This window comes from Alternaria hordeiaustralica, assembly GCF_023758085.1.
Source record: "Alternaria hordeiaustralica strain BMP 2776 chromosome Unknown scaffold_18, whole genome shotgun sequence".
NCBI lineage: Eukaryota > Fungi > Ascomycota > Dothideomycetes > Pleosporales > Pleosporaceae > Alternaria > Alternaria hordeiaustralica.
Genome location: NW_026056790.1, coordinates 146,613 through 164,548, shown reverse-complemented (window position 1 = coordinate 164,548; position 17,936 = coordinate 146,613). Strand labels below are relative to the sequence as shown.

Here is a 17,936-nt window from a genome sequence, read left to right as displayed (position 1 = left end):
GCGCGTGAGTTGGTCGTTGCTTGGCCGCTAGCAGAGGCAGTACTGCCGCTGAAATGCCAACCTTATCAGTTCTTGAAATGTGAAGCATTTGTGCTTGCAACTCACCTAAGCTGTAGAAGCTTATGCCCTGTCCTTCGGGAAGACGAAGCATCTCTCCTTGAACAGTAAAGTAGTCTCCTTCCTTGGCTCCACACAAGATACGCTCGCCTGGCGGACAAACCACCTCAACCCGCAAGTCGTACAATTGGAAAGAGTCGTCCTTGGCCGATGACATTCTGTTGCCTTTGGAAGTTTGCGTTGCTGATGTTTTGCACGCTCATCCCGTCTCTTGGATTCTATTGACTCCCCGTTTGGAGAAGGGTGGGGCCACCGGCGTTCTAAGCATGACAGATAGCAGCCGGCATTTCATGACACCCCAGCACGATCGCCGGTTTTCGGGCGCCCTGACCAGCCCCTATCAGAAACTAGAACCCCGCTATCAACGGTTACGGAGTCACTGAATCCCCCGTAGATGCCGAACTGCTAAGTGAGATAAGCTTCCCGCTTCGGCTTGGTACTTGTAGGAACCGTTGCGCGCTCCCATGCCGATAGAGCATCATCATGGATCTATCAAAGAAGGATGCTACGCAAGTTGCGCAAACTTCTGCGTCAAATTCAGACGTCGAACATGGAGCCGTCGGTACGACTTATGAGGTCAAACGCGATCTCGGGCGTCGCCATATTAACATGATTGCCATAGCTGGCATGATCGTATGTCAAACACTTCAAAGCATTCTTGTAATCGCCATACTCATGCATCAACTTTAGGGTACCGGACTTTTCTTAGCATCCGGCCAGGCCATCGCTACCGCAGGTCCAGTCGGCGCTCTCTTCGGATATCTGTGCATGGGATTAATTGCTTGCGGCGTCGCCTTGTCTGCAGGAGAGATGTCGGCATTCATGCCGGTCACTGGAGGATTTGTTCGCCATGCTACGAAGTTCGTGCAACCTGCACTCGGCATCGCAACCGGATGGAACTTTTGGTACACCATGGCAATCACAGCACCAGCTGAGCTCGCCGCTGCGGCAACCTTGATCAACTTCTGGGACAACAGCATTAACCCTGCTGTTTGGTACTCGGCGTTTATTGTGATCATCGTGGTCATCAACTTCTGCGGGGTGAAGGTTTATGGCGAGGTGAGTCCTGATGCAACCTACTTTTGGCTCATATATCTAACAATTGAAAGAGCGAAGTTTTCTTCGCAGCTCTCAAGATCCTCCTCATCATAGGTCTCATCATCGCCGGCCTAGTCGTAGACCTTGGAGGATCCCCCAGTGGAGATCGAATCGGCTTTCGGTACTGGAAGAACCCCGGTCCTTTCAACGAATACATCGTCCCTGGTAACACTGGCAAGTTCCTCGGGTTCTGGAGCTCCTTGATATCAGCTGCCTACAGCTACGCGAACATCCAGGTTGTCGCCATCGCTGGCGCCGAGACAAGGAACCCAAGAGTTATCATTCCGAATGCGATTCGGATGACGTTCTGGAGAGTACTTATCTTCTATGTTGTCAGCATCTTTATCGTTGGCATGCTTGTACCATTCAACGACCCGAATCTTGGCATCTCTACTGGTGATGCTCAGCAGAGTCCTTTCGTCATTGCGTTCCAGCGCGCAGGTATCAACGTTCTGCCCTCGATCATCAACGCCATCGTATGCACTTCGGCCTTTAGCTGTGGCTCTGCATGCGTCTTCCTTGCATCAAGGACCCTGTACGGCCTGGCAGAGGATGGACAAGCTCCCCGTGTCTTGCTTCGTACAAACCGATTCGGAACACCATACTTGGCGATCGGAGCTTCGCTCATCTTTATGCCACTTGTCTATCTTAGTCTGGGGAGCAACTCATCGGTCGTGTTCGGATGGTTCGTCAATATTACAACTATTGCTGGATTGATTGGGTGGCTTGTCATTGAGGTTACTTACCTGAGGTTCTTTTACGCATTGAAGGTGCAAGGTGTCAGCCGAGACCGTAAGTTCACCACCATTGGCTTAAGAGGAGACGATGCTGATATTGTCAGGTCTCGCATACAAGAGCCCATTTCAGCCATATCTCGCCTGGGCCACTGGGGGCGCGCTCGTCCTTGTTATCTTATTCTCAGGATATAGCGTTTTCTTCCCCGGTCGCTGGAGCGTGGGCACCTTCCTCACGTACTATGTCGACATACCCATCTTTATTTTCCTGTGGGTTGCTGGCTTCTGCTACGCGAGATCGGGAATCATTGCTTTGCAGGACGTTGACCTGTCGGAGATTGCGGACGTTGACCGCGAGAAAGCGGAGATTCTGCACTCGGTGGAACAAAATCTTTCGTGGTGGAGGAAGTGGGTTATTTAGTTTACGGAGATTATCCGTAATATCTACAACGAAAAAGTTTATATTGTCCAGAGACCCAGACCTCGATGATTTCTGTTAGAGTGACACATGACGAACATACACAGTAGCAAAGGACAAGCTAGATCAGAGAATTGCAACAATATGTGCATAGTTCATGCTATAGGTATATACATAGAAGTAGAATGAAGCACATCAAGCTTCAACGTGATTGCGAGAAGACGATCCTAGCGCCCAATCCATCGCATATTCAGCTCCACCTACGTCTAGTAGGTGGCGACCTTGGGACCGGGAACAGTGTAGGAGTTGAAGTTGGCGTAGATGTTCGCGGTGTAGCCGGAGTCGGTGCTCTTGACGTGGCCGGGGATCTTGGTAGTGGGAGAGGGCTTTCCGCTGCCTCCTCCAGTGACCTTGACCTGAGCGCAGGAGATGTAGAACTGGGGCGGGCTGCCGGGGTTGTGGATACCGAGCTGCTCGATGCGGAGGAGGTACTCTCCAGCGGGGATCTGGGAGGGGATGGTGGTGGAGTAGGTGGCTGGGACGTTGTTAGATAGATTCCGGTACGGTGTTGTAGTTTGTGACTTACCACTCATGTCCCACTTGGCCTGGCCACCGGAGAAGGTGGGTCCAATCTCCTTGATCTTGAACCAGTCGGTGGAGCCATCGGCGGCGGCGGCAGAGTCGACCTTGGTCATGTAGAAGGTAACGGGACCTTGGTGGTAGACAGCCTGGTCGGCGGTGAAGGAGACGGTGGAGCCAGCAGCGACCGAGACAGTGGTGGTGCCGCTGCCCGAGTTACCGCCAGCATTGCATCGCAGGTTCTTGTCCGCAAGATCGGTGACGGGACTGTTGTTGGGAACGGGCCTGATGTTCTGGAAGTTGGCACCCTTCACACCGTTGGCGGTGAGCTGTTGGAAGATGTCTTGTACCTGTTAGTATATGCTGGTGCAGAATGAGTGGTGAAGTGCCATACAGTGACCCGAGGCAACGTTGGCAAAGGCCGCAACGGCGGTGGCGATAGCAACACACTTCATAATGTGAGATTGGTAAGTGAGAGACTGATGAGGATAGCGAATGAACTCGAAGGTACTGATGATCGTGGTAGAGAATACGAGAGCAAAGTCCCCGGTTCTTATATATGTTCTTCCTCACAGATACAACGCCTCGAATGGATACCACTCCATATTGCAGCACGCAGGACATGACCAGAGAGTGTAAACGTCAAGCCATGATTGGCCCAAGCATGAAACTCGAAATGAAGAAACGTCACAGGACAGGCACGATGGGTACCGCAGGGCGGCAAAGAACCCGGGACGTGAGGTGGAGTGTGGATACTCATTGCCGGTGGCAGTTCGTAGAATTTTCCTTCTGGAACGACCTTGTGACAGCCTTCGACGAGGCGAACAAGTGATGGTATGGCAGGTAATATCGCGAGTATGGGGGCTTGACATGCAGGACTGCAGGTCATTGGTCATGCATGCACGAAATGTGCATACCCGACGAATAGGAAAAGCGCATGTGCCGACGACTGTGGGTTCTATCCGTCGGAGCTAGAGACTGGCGCATTTGCTGGAACTGTACAACACTGGACGCCTAGGATAGATTAATATCTGGGGTAATATGTTTTTAATCACCATGGTCCAAGCTAGGGCGGAACTTAAGGCGATGTGAAGAAAAAGGAAACAACACCGATCCACAATGTCCACCCAAACTGGTTGTCGCACATGTACACCGGTGTACTACGGCAAAATATGAGTCTTGTCTGAACGTCTGAGGTGTTGTTGTTTGTGCGAACGACTCGCAACGGCGTAGATGTTTCATGCCGAGTCATGCAATCGACGCAACCGGATGCCGAACGACAAACGAGGTGATGATTGCCACAACCTCTATCGCTTGAAACAGGCACCTGAGAACTTGTATATTAATCTTGCTGAAAGGTTTTTTGTGCAAGGTCTTGCATATGCAGGCGCCATCGTCTCGTCGAGGTCGATCGAGCAATCGATGTGGCGGGTGGCTGGTCAATTTCCCATCTCTTGTCGCGAACTTGGACAAAAGCAACTCTGGAAATCAAAGGGTTGCTCGCTTGCCCTGTGGATCTGGAGTAAGGCCCGCTCTTCCTGTGCCAGGTCGGCAGCGTGGATGTGAGTTCTCTAGAAGTGGGTTCCAAGGTTCGCTATCGCATACACTTTTCCTTTCGTTGCGAGAAACAGCAGATCTCCAGCATTTTGATGTTTGTGGTGCTGAAGAGATCGCAGGTGATGGCGCGTCACCGGAGTAGTCAAGCAGGCGCGTTTGGTGAGGCCCAGCCCCCTGCGAACGTTACTCTGTCGCGCAAGCCAGGTACGAATGCTCGCTGCGCCGTACAGGCTATGTCAAAAGCGCTGGAATAGGATTTGTACCCCTATGTATAAAGCAAGGTAACGCATCAGCTTCGAAATATCTTGGAGATACGCGCCTGTGGTTCCTAGGTTTACCTGGCTTCCGCGACAGCGCTAGATGCCTTGGTAGAGCTTCATTCAACATACGTAGCTGGAATATCGTTATCGGACCAAGTAAATTCACATGAGGCCCAAATTGCACAGCTCGAGAGCGTTCGCTGGAAGCTTGCCACGTTGAGGGCATGGGAGCGACTTCCAAGGCTGGGACCTTCCAAGGTCGGGAAGCGGGGTACGACACGTGATCCCGTTGCACGTCGCGTCGCCATCGACATACGCCTAGTACTGACACGGAAAGTCCATGCGGAAACTGTACGAAGATACGCCAGATCCACAGTCTTATCACATCGAATGTTGTGTTAGGGCAACAGCGTCGGTAGTTCGAGCGTTATAAGCCATCCTTCCATAGTCAACTTCTTCTACTGTCCATCTTTCAACTCTTCGTCGATTTCGTGTTCTCAATTGTTCGTTGCGAGAAAATGTCTGCAGAAGTCGCCACTGATCCTAGTCCGCGGAGCGAGAAATCGGTATCTGCTCATCCATTCTCCCCGCTATCGGCATCAGAACTCCAAGATGCTGCGGCAATCATCAAAGCTTCATGGCCAGCGCACACAGACCTGCATTTCAAGGTCGTGACGCTGCAGGAACCACCAAAAGTCGAGGCACTGAAATATCTGGAGGCTGAGCATAGCGGCAAGCCACTTCCATCAATCGCGAGAAAAGCTTTTGTCAATTACTACATCCGGAACACCGTATGTGCAAAGATGTTGGAAGTATGCTTCGCGGCTAATAAGTCGGCAGAACAAATTCCACGAGGCTGTTGTGGACTTGACCTCACGCCGCGTAGATCGCAACGTCCTTCTAGGGCCCTTTGTCCATGCCAACGCGGATGGCGATGAAATCGTCGCTATCGAGAAACTTGTCCTGACCGATGAGAAAGTACAAGCGGAGATTGCCAAGCTCGAGCTCCCCCAAGGTACAGTAGTAATCAGCGACCCATGGATCTACGGGTCCGACGGCGTTGGAGACGAAGATAGGCTGTGGCAATGCTTCCTATACCTCAGGGACCCGATGAACTCATCAGAAGCCGACTCCAACCACTACGCAATGCCGCTTCCTATCTCGCCAGTGGTGAGCACAGAGAAGATGGAGGTCATTCGCGTTGATATACTACCGACTGGTGCAGACAACACCATCAAGCCGGTTGAAAAGTACAAGATCCAACCGCCCAACGAGTACATACCCGAGGCCCAACAACTGCGGACCGATCTTAAGCCGCTTAATGTTATCCAGCCAGAAGGTGCTAGCTTCCAAGTCGAACAGCAAGGCACATCAAATGTCATCTCATGGCAGAAATGGAACTTCCGCGTTGGTTTCAACCAGCGTGAAGGTATGGTACTGTACGATGTCCGTTACGACAACCGCAGCTTGTTCTACCGAATGAGCCTTTCAGACATGAACATTCCGTACGCCGACCCTCGTCATCCCTACCATAAGAAGAGCGCCTTCGACTTGGGCGATGTTGGTGCTGGTATCATGGCGAACAACCTCAAGCTGGGCTGCGACTGTCTGGGCTCCATCTACTATCTCTCTGCCGTACTCGCCGACAACCACGGTGGGTCTGTGGAGATGCCCAACGTCGTATGCGTCCACGAGCAAGATGCTGGAATCGGTTTCAAGCACACTAACTACCGCACCGGCCGCGCAGTCGTCGCTCGAAACCGGGAGTTGGTGCTCCAGAGCATCATTACCGTAGCCAACTACGAGTATATCCTAGCCTTCATCTTCAACCAGGCCGGAGAAGTCGACTACGAAATCAGGGCTACTGGCATCCTAAGCACGCAGCCTATTGACGAAGGTGTCGAGGTGCCCTTCGGTACAGTCGTGCACCCCGGTGTACTTGCCGTCCACCATCAACACATCTTCTCATTGCGCGTCGACCCCATGATAGACGGGTATGACAACAGACTCGTGTACGACGAGGCGTTCCCGATGCCGCGCTCAGACTTCAACCCCCACGGTACTGGCTACTACGTTCAAGAGACGGTTGTAGACAAGTCTGGCGGCTACGACATCGCATACGAGAACAACCGCACCTTCAAGATCCAAAACCCGAACGTGCGAAATCCCATCAACGGAAAGCCAGTCGCATACAAGATCCAAGCGCCGCCGTTCCAAAAGATCCTTTCCGACAAGGACTCTTTCAACTACAAGCGCGCCGAATTCTCCGACCACAACATCTACGTCGTCAAGCACAAGGACGGCGAGTTGTACGCAGGCGGTACCTACACCAACCAGAGTCGTGGTGGAACGGGAGTGCGGAGTTGGGCGGAGAGGAACGACAGCGTCAAAGACACGGACTTTGTCGTCTACATCCAAGCGGGCATCAACCACGTGCCTCGTATTGAGGACTTCCCCGTTATGCCTTGCGAGATCATCAAGATCCATATGAAGCCAGTCAACTTCTTCGATAAGAACCCTGCGCTGGATGTACCGCCGAGTGAGCAGGCGTTTAACAAGAGCAGCTTGTTGAGCGAGCAGCACCAGCAGCCTAGTGTTACTGCGACGATTGGTGAGGACGGTACGTGTTGTGCGCCGTCGGCGGCGAAGTTGTAGAGTTGTAGTTTTCACCAATTGAACATCATCACGAAACATTGCGAAAATTATTTGTGAGATACCATGCGATCGTCCAGAGCCAAGATTGATATCGATGCAAAGCTACGAGCATGAAAAAGAATGTCAATATAGTAAAATGCGCTCAAATTGTGGACAAACCATGTCCAACCTTGGAAGGGAAGAGTTGGTCGTGTGCCTGCTCAGCAGGTAAGACGCGCCAAGCCCAGAGTCGCGCTAGTCACGGTCCAAAGCTCATGCCTCGCGGAACCTTCGAAGCCTCAAAGAAACACTCACTCGATCTCCCGCGATATCCCGACCCTCTTTCACCGTGTACCTTCCAGCGATCTCTTCATCAATATCGAGTCTGCAAAGCGATGGCGCCCAACGACAAAGCGGGCAGAGTTGTTTTCATCGGCAACATTCCCTACGGTATGCGACTGCTCACCCTGGCGCCTACATTGACGCCAGATCTTCCAAATCTGCCTCTTTAACACCACTGTATCCCTAAGCCGAGCTAACAAACCCAGGCGGCACTGAAGAGCTCATCATCGAAACCCTCGGGCGCGTCGGACAGGTCCTCAACTTTCGCTTGGTGTACGACAAGGAAACCGGGCGCCCCAAGGGCTTTGGCTTCGCAGAGTTCGCCGACGCTGACGCCGCAGCCTCCGCCGTGCGCAACCTCAACGACTACGATCTGATGGGCAGGAAGCTGAGGGTCGACTGGTCCAACGAGAGCGGCTCCGGCGACAACGCGCCTTCCAACCGCGACCAGACTACACAACCAGCCATGAACGGCCAACAACCCGCAGCACCAGCACCGGCGCAACCGTCGAGCGCGCTGGGCCCTCTTCCACCAGGCGTCGAGCTGCCGCCGAACCTCACCTGCCCCGATGCCATCTCGCGCACGCTCTCTACACTCCCTCCCGATCAGCTCCTCGATATCCTCTCGCAGATGAAAGGCCTTGTCATGACGGACCCCGCAAAGGCGACGGAGCTGCTGCGACAAGCGCCTCAGCTGGCTTATGCCATCTTTCAGTCGCTACTGCTCCTCCAGCTGGTCGACCCACAAATCCTGACCTCGCTTGTGGAGACATCGGCCGCGCCTGCCCCAGTTGCGCAGGCTCCACCTGTTCAGCAAGTACAGCAGCCACCACCGCAAGTTGCGCGACCGCCTGTGAACTACCCCGGATACCCACCACAAGTCGCGCCTACACCTCCCCAAACTCAGCCACCCGTCGCGCAGCCGTACGCGCAGCCTCCACAGCAACAGCAACCACAAGCGCCTGGAATGGACCAGCAGGCGCTGTATGCCCAAGTCATGGCGCTGTCGCAGCAGCAGATTGACCAGTTGGCACCAGAGCACCGCGCCCAAATCCTGCAAATACGGCAGATGTTGATGGCTGGTGGGCGGCCCTAGTTGCGCCGAGACTTCGAGCAGCTTCATAAGAAGCGGAAAGTTGGCCTTGGTCTTGCTATGAGAGACCGCTTGTTCCACGAGCGGGGCGCGGAGGTCCTTTGGTGCATACTACGCGACGTAGGACAGAGCACAACACAACCTGATCTCATCGCACGGAGCTTACTGGAAATCATGAAATACCCCGATCGCTGCTCCAGGGCGCAGTGCTTAAAAGAAGCGATGTTCTCATATGGCTTGTACAGCTTGAAAACTCTCCCAGAAGAAAGCGAGACCTGGGAAATGATGAGTCGTGATTTGGATGCATCATCAGACTCTGGATTCGAATCGGATGACTCAGGCTATGCAGATGATGATGGATTGGACGTGCAGAAACGTGAAGGAACATGTGGAGTGTAATGAGTGGCTCCTCAGAAGGACTGCATAGCACAGTCGCGAATAGATGCACACAGGTCGCACAAGCCTGATTAATGCAAAAATGGATTCAATGTCACACGCGCGCCTTGTTTTTGTTGTAATCCTTGTCGATGCGACTGGGTGATGTTTGACTATCAACGATCGGGTTTAAAGATTTCGGCGGCCTAACCAACATTGAACATGCAAGATAACTACACTGATGGCCTCGGAAATCTCCGCGCGCCCTGACTGTGTCCGATGAAGGTCGTGGGAGGAGCTCGCAACACGCAGCAAGAGCTACTACTAACTGCCAGAACCACAAGCCTAGATTTCCGCGCCCCAGGCTGCACAGTTCACTTTGATCAACATGTTCTCGATGACAGCGAGAACAGCCCCGGAAGAAGCCCCGGTAAAGATCCGCAGAAGAAGCGTTTGCCATCGGGCAGCTATTGGCCCAGCCTCGCCTCCATCCCGTGTGGATCGAGCTAACCCTTGCCGCCAACTCACTCGGTTGCTGGGGCTTACGTCCCAAGCCGAGCACTTCAGCTGCTCTGCACCACACCAATCTTTGCGATTAGTACCGCGAGAGGCTGCTTTGGTTGTCCTTGGGCATTGCGCGCATACTTTCCTAGCCATTCTGCATCGGAAACCTGTACTATATCATCACGACATGACGATTTGAACGATTCTCTCTCACTTGCGACTGTCTGCAGCGATATACCCAGCATATCCCACCAAGAGACTCATCTCATTTGCGCCCGACCCATTGCCAGCACCACTTTGTAATAACAACGCATCCGCGCCCCCGCGATCCTGACTGCAGTCCTGCGCCATCATGTGGAGCAGATTGACCGGTAGCTCTGCTGCCTCCAACAGCAACAAGGACGAGGAAAGTCGCCGCCGCCGTACTAGCGACTCCACGCGTTCCAAGCGCGACCCAGACGCCCGCTCCGTCGTGTCATCGTCGACGACGCGCAAGCCATCGACATCGGCCTCATCTAAACGTGACACTGCGCCTTCCGCGTCCTCGATTGCCTCCTTCACGACTGCCTTCGACGAGATGCCGCGCTCACGGGCCACAACAAACAACACGAGCGGTCCCTACGACGACGACAACATGCGTCGCGACGATCGCCGCAGCAGCTATGCCGAGTCGTCCAGCTCGACACTGCGCGACGACAAGGACCGCAAGACGGGCAAGGCCAAGGACAAGAAGCTCGAGAAGCGCCGCTCGACGCGCTCAGTGCGGTCCGGCAGCACGTCGCAAACTGGCGCCGGCTACAGGGGCGAGATTGTTGACAGTCCCAAGTCGGTCCAGCGCAGCTTCAGCGGCCAGATTGGCAGCGACGGCTTCTCGCAGTTCCCAGGACAGGCAGGAGCGCCCATGATGTCGGGCGCTCTGCCAGTAGGAAGCCACCCACCACACCACGACGACATGGACGATCACGTGCAGAGCCAGTTCCCCGGCCAGGACCCTCTGCGATACACCTCGAGCGCGCTCCCTGGCGGCCATCCATTCGGAGCGGCTGCCGACTTCTACAACGACCAGGGCCAGTCAGTGCACCAACAGCCTGGCGTGAGGCCCCAGCCGCCCTCTGTCATCATAGGACAGGATACCCCCCATCTCATGTCTGCCTCCGCGCAGCCCAACCCGGTTGCCGACACCGGATCGGGCGCCGCTGCAGACTTCTACGGGCCCAGCACAAATGGCTCTTCATCCAGGCCTCCACGACCATCGAGCTCGTCCATGCCCGGTGCCTTCGTCGACGACACCCCGACGCCCCAGAAACCACCGCGACCCGCATCTTCGTCGAGACCCAACAAGTCGAGCACCTTCGGCCCAGCTGCTACTGCGGCCGGCGGAGCTGCCCTGGGATATGCCATGGGCCACAGCTCCTCTAATCACGAACACACCACGAGCTACAGCTCATCGAATGTTCGCCCTTCTACATCATACTCTTCTTATACTAATAATACCCCCCCGGCTGCTCCGGCTTCCACGTACAACATGTACGGCCCGGGATCTAATGCTTCTAATACCGCTGCCAACGACGGCAGCTACCTCCCACCCTATGCTGCAGCCGCCGCCTACGGCGTGGAAGGCGCGCCTCCTCCAAAGCCACCTCGGCCAGCCAAGCCAGAAAAGCACTCGTCTGGCAGCATGGCTGGACTGTACGCTGCTGGCGCCGCAGGACTGGCGGCTTATGGCTTAAACCAACATAATTCACATTCACACACCCACTCCAACACCCACACACACTCGCACAGCACACACCATCACCCTTCGACACACGGCCCCAACGGACACCATCAAAATGGCCTTACACCCAGTCCATACATCTCAGGCGGCATGGCTCACCAGCATCAGCACACTGGGCCTGTCTCCAAGTTTGTCGACTGGTGGAAAGACTACGAAGATGTGCAGAAGATGGAAGAGTACACCGAGTACATTGGAGTTTGCAAGGGTTGCTTTGACCCTCGCTCTTCCGTCCTGGACGCCCCACGGAAGCACCACTACTACAAACGGCGATCCAATGAGTTTATGCGACCCACTGGTGGCATTGAGAAGCAATCTCGATACTCGCTCAAGGAGAAGAAGTCTTGGGGCTCAATCTCCTCGGGTGAGGAGCGTCGCAAGAACAAGAGCAGCGCCGCGGGCTGGGTAGCTGCAGGCCTGGGCGGCATTGGCCTTGCCAAGGCTGGAAAGGCTGTCTTCAGCGCGGGTCGCGACGACTTCGACGACACATACAGCATCAAGTCCGGTCGGTCGAGGGTCTCACGACACAGCCGCAGCAGATCAGGGGATCGCAAGAGTTACAGCTACGGTAGCTCTGGCATCCGCCACCGGAGCCATTCTGCTGACCGCATTTCCGTCATGTCCGTAGGCGTTACGAGCGACAAAAAGGACCGTAAGGATCACAAGGTTGTTCGCCGCCAGTCTCGGTCGCGCCGTTCTCGCTCAAGCTCAACTTCAAGCTCCAACTCAGGACGCGGCAAGACAGGCCTGATCGGCACTGCCATTGGTGCAGGTCTTGCAGGAGTCGCCCTTGGAGCAGCCACAAAGAAGAAGCAGCACAGCCGATCCAGGTCCCCGAAGAGGGTCCAAGTGGTTCATCACCGCAGAGACAGCAGTGACGATGAGCGTCGCAGGAGAAGATCGCATTCACTACGACACAAAGCATCTCGAAGCTCAACATCCGGAGCCTCTGTCATCGAGATAGGCCAGAATCACGAGTCCCAGGGTGGCTTCCTTGGAGGCTTCTTCTCTGCACCTCCACCAAAGGAGAAGCGAGTGAAGACAGCCAATAGCCTGAAGAAGAAGAAGAAGGGTTTCTTCAGCTTCAGCAACGCTTCAACATCCTCATCCGACTCCGAGATGGCATTCGGCACCGGCTACGTAAGGAGGACGCGCAGACGATCGTCGCCGAAGAGACGAAACTCGGATGAGCGACTGAAAGCTTCCCTACTTGGTCTTGGCGCTACGGCTGCTGCTATCACAGCCGCGAAGGCCGGCAAGGGCAAACGCCACAACGAGGTCGTTGCTGTGAAGGAGAACCGTCTTGGTCGCAAGACCAGTCAAACTTCTTCGCGGCCCGCGTCCCGTTATGGAGACGACGAGTGGGAGGACTTGCCAGACGATGGTACTTCCGACTCTTCGAGTGATGGCGGTCTTGTATACGGCGATTACTCCCTGAAGAAGACCAAGAGCAACGAGTCTATCGGATCTAACCACTCAGGTACGAACAAATGGGGCTGGCGATGGGGCTTTGGCAAGAAGAGAAGATCTTCCAACAACCTCTACGACAACATCGCTAGTACATCGCTCATTGGGCCTGCCGCAGCTGGCGCAGCAGGTGCCTTGACCGGCGCCGCTGTTGGAGCTGCTCATGGACACCACGACAGCGAGTCTAGTAGCGCCCAAACATTGCAGTCGGTCTATCCTGTCGCACCCCATGACCCCAATGCGTCGTTCGATGCACGCCGTACAAGCTCTATCGTCACCAATCAGCCTATTGTCACCTCAGGACCTGGTCCCATCCCCATTCAACACCCTCAGCCAGTGCAGCAAGTCCCCGGCGCCATCTACTCAACACAAGCACCATCACAATCTGCGTACACCACAGCAGGTCCTTCAGACTTCCCACCAGCACCTTACCCACCCCCTTATCCCACGCAGTCTCAAGTTCAAAACATTATCATTCAAAATCCTCAGCATCCTCAATTCCGTCGGGCAAACTCTTCTCCCATCCAAAGCTCGTGGAAGCGAGATGCGTCTATTGCTGGACTTGCAGCGACTGCCGGATTTGCAGCAGTTTCTGCGATGAAACACCCCGACCGACCTCCGAGCCGACCGCCGTCCGCGTCTAGCAATGTTCGCTTCAACCTGACACAAGAGCAGGCAGAGAAGGACCTCCGTGAGCGGCGGAAGGAGCAGGAGCGACTAGACGAGGAGGCCGAGCGTCGCCGAGAACAACAGAGACGCGAGGACGAGGCGCGTCGGGAAGAGGAAGACCGAGTGCGTCGAGAACAGCTGCGACAAGAGGAAGAGGCCCGGCGAGCGGCACTTGCGCTCCGTGAGGAAGAGGATCGCCTGCGCAGAGAACGGCAGCTACAAGAGGATGAGGCTCGACGGATTGAAGAAGACCGCCGGCAGACATTGCTCCGCTTGGAGGAAACGACACGCCAAGAAGAAGCGCGACGCCGAGATGAAGACGAGCGACGTCGCCTGGAGCTGCAACGGCAGCAGGAGGAGGCACGCAAGTTCATGGACATCGAACGCTTGGCGAGGCTCGAGAACGAACGCCGTCGCGAACAGCAAGAGGTCCAGGCACGCCTCGCTCGGGAAGCCGAAGACCGCGAACGTCATCAACGGATGTCCGAAATGGAGCGCCAGCGTCAGCTCGCCATCGAGGCTGCGGAGGCTGAGCGCAAACGGAGAGAGCGCCGTGAATCTCAACAACAAGAAGCTGAGCGCATCGATGCCGCGAGACGTGAAGCTGAGATTCAAGAGGACATGGAGCGCCGACGCAGGGAACGCGAAGCTCAGGACTACACCGACCGATACGAGAGCGACCGGGCTCGGAAGCTTGAACAGCAGCCAACAGGAGATTCAATGGCTTCGACTGCCACCGTTGTACAACGCAAGGAGCAGGAGCTACAAGACCGCGAACGCGAGGCTTTCAAGTCTGACAAGAAGTCTTCCGTTGCTGGCGCAGTAGCTGCTGGTGCTGCAGCAGCAATCGCAACTGCCGCGATCAAGGACTACAAGGACAACAAGGACAAGGAGAAGGAGAGGGAGCGCGAGAAGAAGCGCGATAGCAAGTCTTCGTCTTCAACGAAGAGCAGCAAGAGCGAATCCTCCTCGTGGAAGCGCAGCAAGAACGACTCTTCTTCGTCCAAGAGCAGCAAGAGTGAAGCTTCATCCTCGAAGAGCAGCAAGAAGCGGGAGCCAACCAGCGTCAAGACTATCGAACCCAGCAAAGTCAAGCAGGACATTTTTGACGAGGACATCTTCAACCCCGATATGTTTAAGCAGAAGGACAATTCACGCCAGGAGGCTCGCGAAGTCCTTCAAGATTGGGAACAAAGGTACTATGCAAAGCCAGTATCTCAAGCTGAATTCTTCGCACCGGAAGAGCTCTTGGCCAACGACAACCTGCCCAAGGTCCGCCCAGTAGACCCGAACGAGGGTGCTCCAGATCTACCCATCTACCAATCCTGGGAAGACTATCCTGTCAGCCAGCCCAAGCTCCCTCCTTATCCTCCGTCGTACGCATTCACTGCCACCAGAAATGGTCGGTCCTCTCAACCACAACCGCTACCTCAAGTTCCATCGCTGAACCTCATCTTGCCTACTCCTCCCGGTAGTCGCACACCTTCTGTACGCAGTGCATCTGCCCCTCCATCACCAGCAATGGAGCCTATCAGGGAGACTAGAGAGACTAGACGCGAGCCAAGAGATGACGAATCGAACCGAGCAAGGTCTAGGGTAAGCTGGGGCGAGAACCAGTTCCACCACTTTGACGTACCTACTCCGGAATCTTACCGCGAGCAATTTGTCTCAGATGGCGATCTCAGGTCGCGTGAAGCCACGGTCGAGCGCGAGCCGCCTAAGCCCGAACAGACGACATCCACCTACACACCCTACCGCCCCGAGATGTCAAGAGTCCCCGAGAGCAAGGAGACTGCACCAAGCACGCAATACGTTCGGGACGAGAAGGACTCCAGCTGGGACAGTGTCGTGGATGCTGCTTCCAAGAAGAGCAACAAGAAGGAGAAGAAGTCAGCTGCAGCGGCGGCAGCAGCAGCACTAACGACTGCAGCGGTTCTTTCCCGAGATCAACGAGATCAAGAGGACGAGCGTAGCTACAGACGCGACAATCCAACTGCATCTGCCCTGAGCAACCCGACTGCATCAAACCTCAGCAGTGCGACTTCCTACGATTTCAGCGATCCAACTGCGTCTACCGTCAGCACTGTTGTCAGCAATGCTACTGCAGCTGGATTCAGCAATCCTACCGCGTCTTCCCTCAGCAACCCGTTCTCTGATGGAAACAGGGCCCCGTCAACTATCGCTCCATCGATCATCTCTGCTGCGCCATCTTCCACAGTCACTCCTTCCATCATCTCAGCTGTGCCATCTACGAGCAGCGTTCAGACGGCATACTGGCAGCCTGAGTCAGAGCGCGACGCGTGGAGGACGCCCCAACAGAGTACAGTGGGACCTGGCTTTGTTGAAGGCGAGATTCCTACACCGCCAGTGTCGATGCACATGCCCGGCGGCTGGGACGACATACCTGAGTCTGAGGTGTTCGCAGAAGAGCCGCCGGCATCGTCCGCGACGAAGGACACAAAGGGTAAGAACAAGGCTAACGATACTGACGAAGTTGTAGCTATGCAGAATGTTTCTCGACGTGGAGAGCCAACACCTGCAGTGAAAGAGAGGGAAGCCGAGCCAGAGGCCAAGCTCAGCAAGAAGGAGAAGAAGGACAAGAAGAAGAAGTCCAAGTCATCGAAGCGAGCCAGTGTGGACACTTGGGAGATGAGTGATCCCAGTCCGCCATCAAGCCCGGTCATGGACCGCGATCCCAGGGACATTGAGCCCTCCCGAGATCCCAGGGATATTGAGCCCTCTCGGTCTGCTGAAACCTCACGATTCGCCGACTCTTCTCGCTCAACTGAGCCATCTCGATCTGCCGAACCACCACGTCTAGGAGAAGCATTCCAAGAGTCCCCTAGTCCTCCTAAGAAGCCCGCACGACAAGGTGAGAGCAGCGGCAGTAAAGCCTCCACCGCTGCCATGGCCGGTGGTTTCGCTGCTCTAATGGGTATGACCATGAACCAGGATCAAAACAGGATGGCCTCGGATGCCGAGCGTGCCAGGAAGGATCTTGAGTCCACAGAGAAGCACCATTCACGCGACTCTCCTGTATCTCCACCGAATGGCGCACGTGCACTCGAACGAAATGAGAAGAATGTAACAATCCCAAGCTACGCATTCGAGGGCGTTGAGGAGCTGGCCGATAAGACACCCAGGCCGAAAGTCCAGAAAAGACACAGCAGCGGCAAATGGTCACCCAGCATCAGTTCTCCTCTCAGGACCGAGACGACGTATGACGACTACATAAACGCCCGCACCATTCCCGATCCTTCCAGATACCAAACGATGGTCGAGGCCCCAAAGGTTCCCACCGCAGCGCCGTTCACGATGGCTCATGATCCGGTCACCGCCCATAACGTAACCGACTCTGGGTACTATGCTCCCGACGATGTGCCGAGCCGGGCGGGCAACGAAAAAGAATCGAATGGATTCTATCCCGCAGACTTCAACGAGGAGGCGAAGGACAGGCACTCACGAAACGATCGCGACCAGGATGTCGATGACAGATACGATGATGACTTCGACGACAGACCACGCAGGTACGATGATGACGATGTGGGCTCAATCGCTTCTCTGAGCTACAAGTATGACGACCCCGATCGCGAGGAGAGACGCCGCAGACGTCGCGAAGCCAAGTCCGAGACACGTGAGAAGAGCCACGACCGCGGGTACGATCTTGAAGAGGGTGGAGAACGGAGGCGAAGACATCGCCATCATGAGGCTGATGAGGGCGCTGACGACTGGGACACGAAATCCGCCATCTCCGAGACTGGCGAGCGACGACGCAAGCACAGGAGAAGGGATGGCGACAGAGACGCATCACCCGAGACCAAGACTAGATCACGCTCCACAGCAGCTTCCGAACTCGGCGACTACGATGATGATCGCAAGTCCTCCCGGAGACGATCCAAACGAGATGATGACATGGTATCCGTCGTATCCTCAATCCCAGATCTAGACGAGGATCGCAGCTCAAGGAGGGAGAAGGAGAAACGTCCAAGTGGCTTCCTGGGCCTTTTCGGCAGCAAGTCGAGGGAGAACTTGAAAGAAGCTTCAAGCAAGTCCTCGAAATCTAAGGACGACGACGATGAAGAACGCAAACATCGTAGACGGAAGCATCGGTCGGATCGCGGTTCTACCTACGGCGGCTCAGACGATGATGACATGCGCTCCACGATCTCGACCAGTAGTCGACGCGAAAAGAGGAGCAGCCGCAGTCGTAGCGAGAGAGGAGACGGAGACAGGACGGATGCTTATGATGACAAGGTACATCGCTCTTCTCATGTGCGATAGCACCGTTGTTCGCAATGTATTTAGAATGAATGTT

The 17,936-nt window shown here is 55.1% G+C and overlaps 5 protein-coding genes across 5 annotated transcripts in view; 4 read left to right on the top strand and 1 right to left on the bottom strand.

The window, feature by feature from the left end:
- Positions 1–600: 600 nt before the first annotated feature.
- J4E84_007778 (uncharacterized protein) lies at positions 601–2,370 on the top strand (the record flags this gene model as incomplete). Its single annotated transcript, XM_049390358.1, has 4 exons — positions 601–750; positions 808–1,176; positions 1,227–2,007; positions 2,057–2,370. 4 exons carry the CDS (start codon positions 601–603, stop codon positions 2,368–2,370), a joined length of 1,614 nt encoding a protein of 537 aa, XP_049241818.1.
- A 263-nt stretch (positions 2,371–2,633) lies between these two features.
- Positions 2,634–3,401, bottom strand: J4E84_007777 (uncharacterized protein; the record flags this gene model as incomplete). Its single annotated transcript, XM_049390357.1, has 3 exons — positions 2,634–2,902; positions 2,954–3,289; positions 3,341–3,401. 3 exons carry the CDS (start codon positions 3,399–3,401, stop codon positions 2,634–2,636), a joined length of 666 nt encoding a protein of 221 aa, XP_049241817.1.
- Positions 3,402–5,281: 1,880 nt separating this feature from the next.
- Positions 5,282–7,418, top strand: J4E84_007776 (uncharacterized protein; the record flags this gene model as incomplete). Its single annotated transcript, XM_049390356.1, has 2 exons — positions 5,282–5,554; positions 5,604–7,418. The coding sequence occupies 2 exons, from the start codon at positions 5,282–5,284 to the stop codon at positions 7,416–7,418; spliced, it is 2,088 nt and encodes a 695-aa protein (XP_049241816.1).
- Positions 7,419–7,792: 374 nt separating this feature from the next.
- J4E84_007775 (uncharacterized protein) lies at positions 7,793–8,835 on the top strand (the record flags this gene model as incomplete). Its single annotated transcript, XM_049390355.1, has 2 exons — positions 7,793–7,847; positions 7,946–8,835. The coding sequence occupies 2 exons, from the start codon at positions 7,793–7,795 to the stop codon at positions 8,833–8,835; spliced, it is 945 nt and encodes a 314-aa protein (XP_049241815.1).
- Positions 8,836–10,063: 1,228 nt separating this feature from the next.
- Positions 10,064–17,936, top strand: part of J4E84_007774 (uncharacterized protein) — a gene marked incomplete at both ends in the record, with an annotated part of 29,657 nt that continues 21,784 nt past the window's right edge. Inside the window, one exon of the mRNA XM_049390354.1 lies at positions 10,064–17,875. Coding sequence (XP_049241814.1) covers positions 10,064–17,875 — 7,812 coding nt within the window. The remainder of the gene's footprint in view (positions 17,876–17,936) is intronic.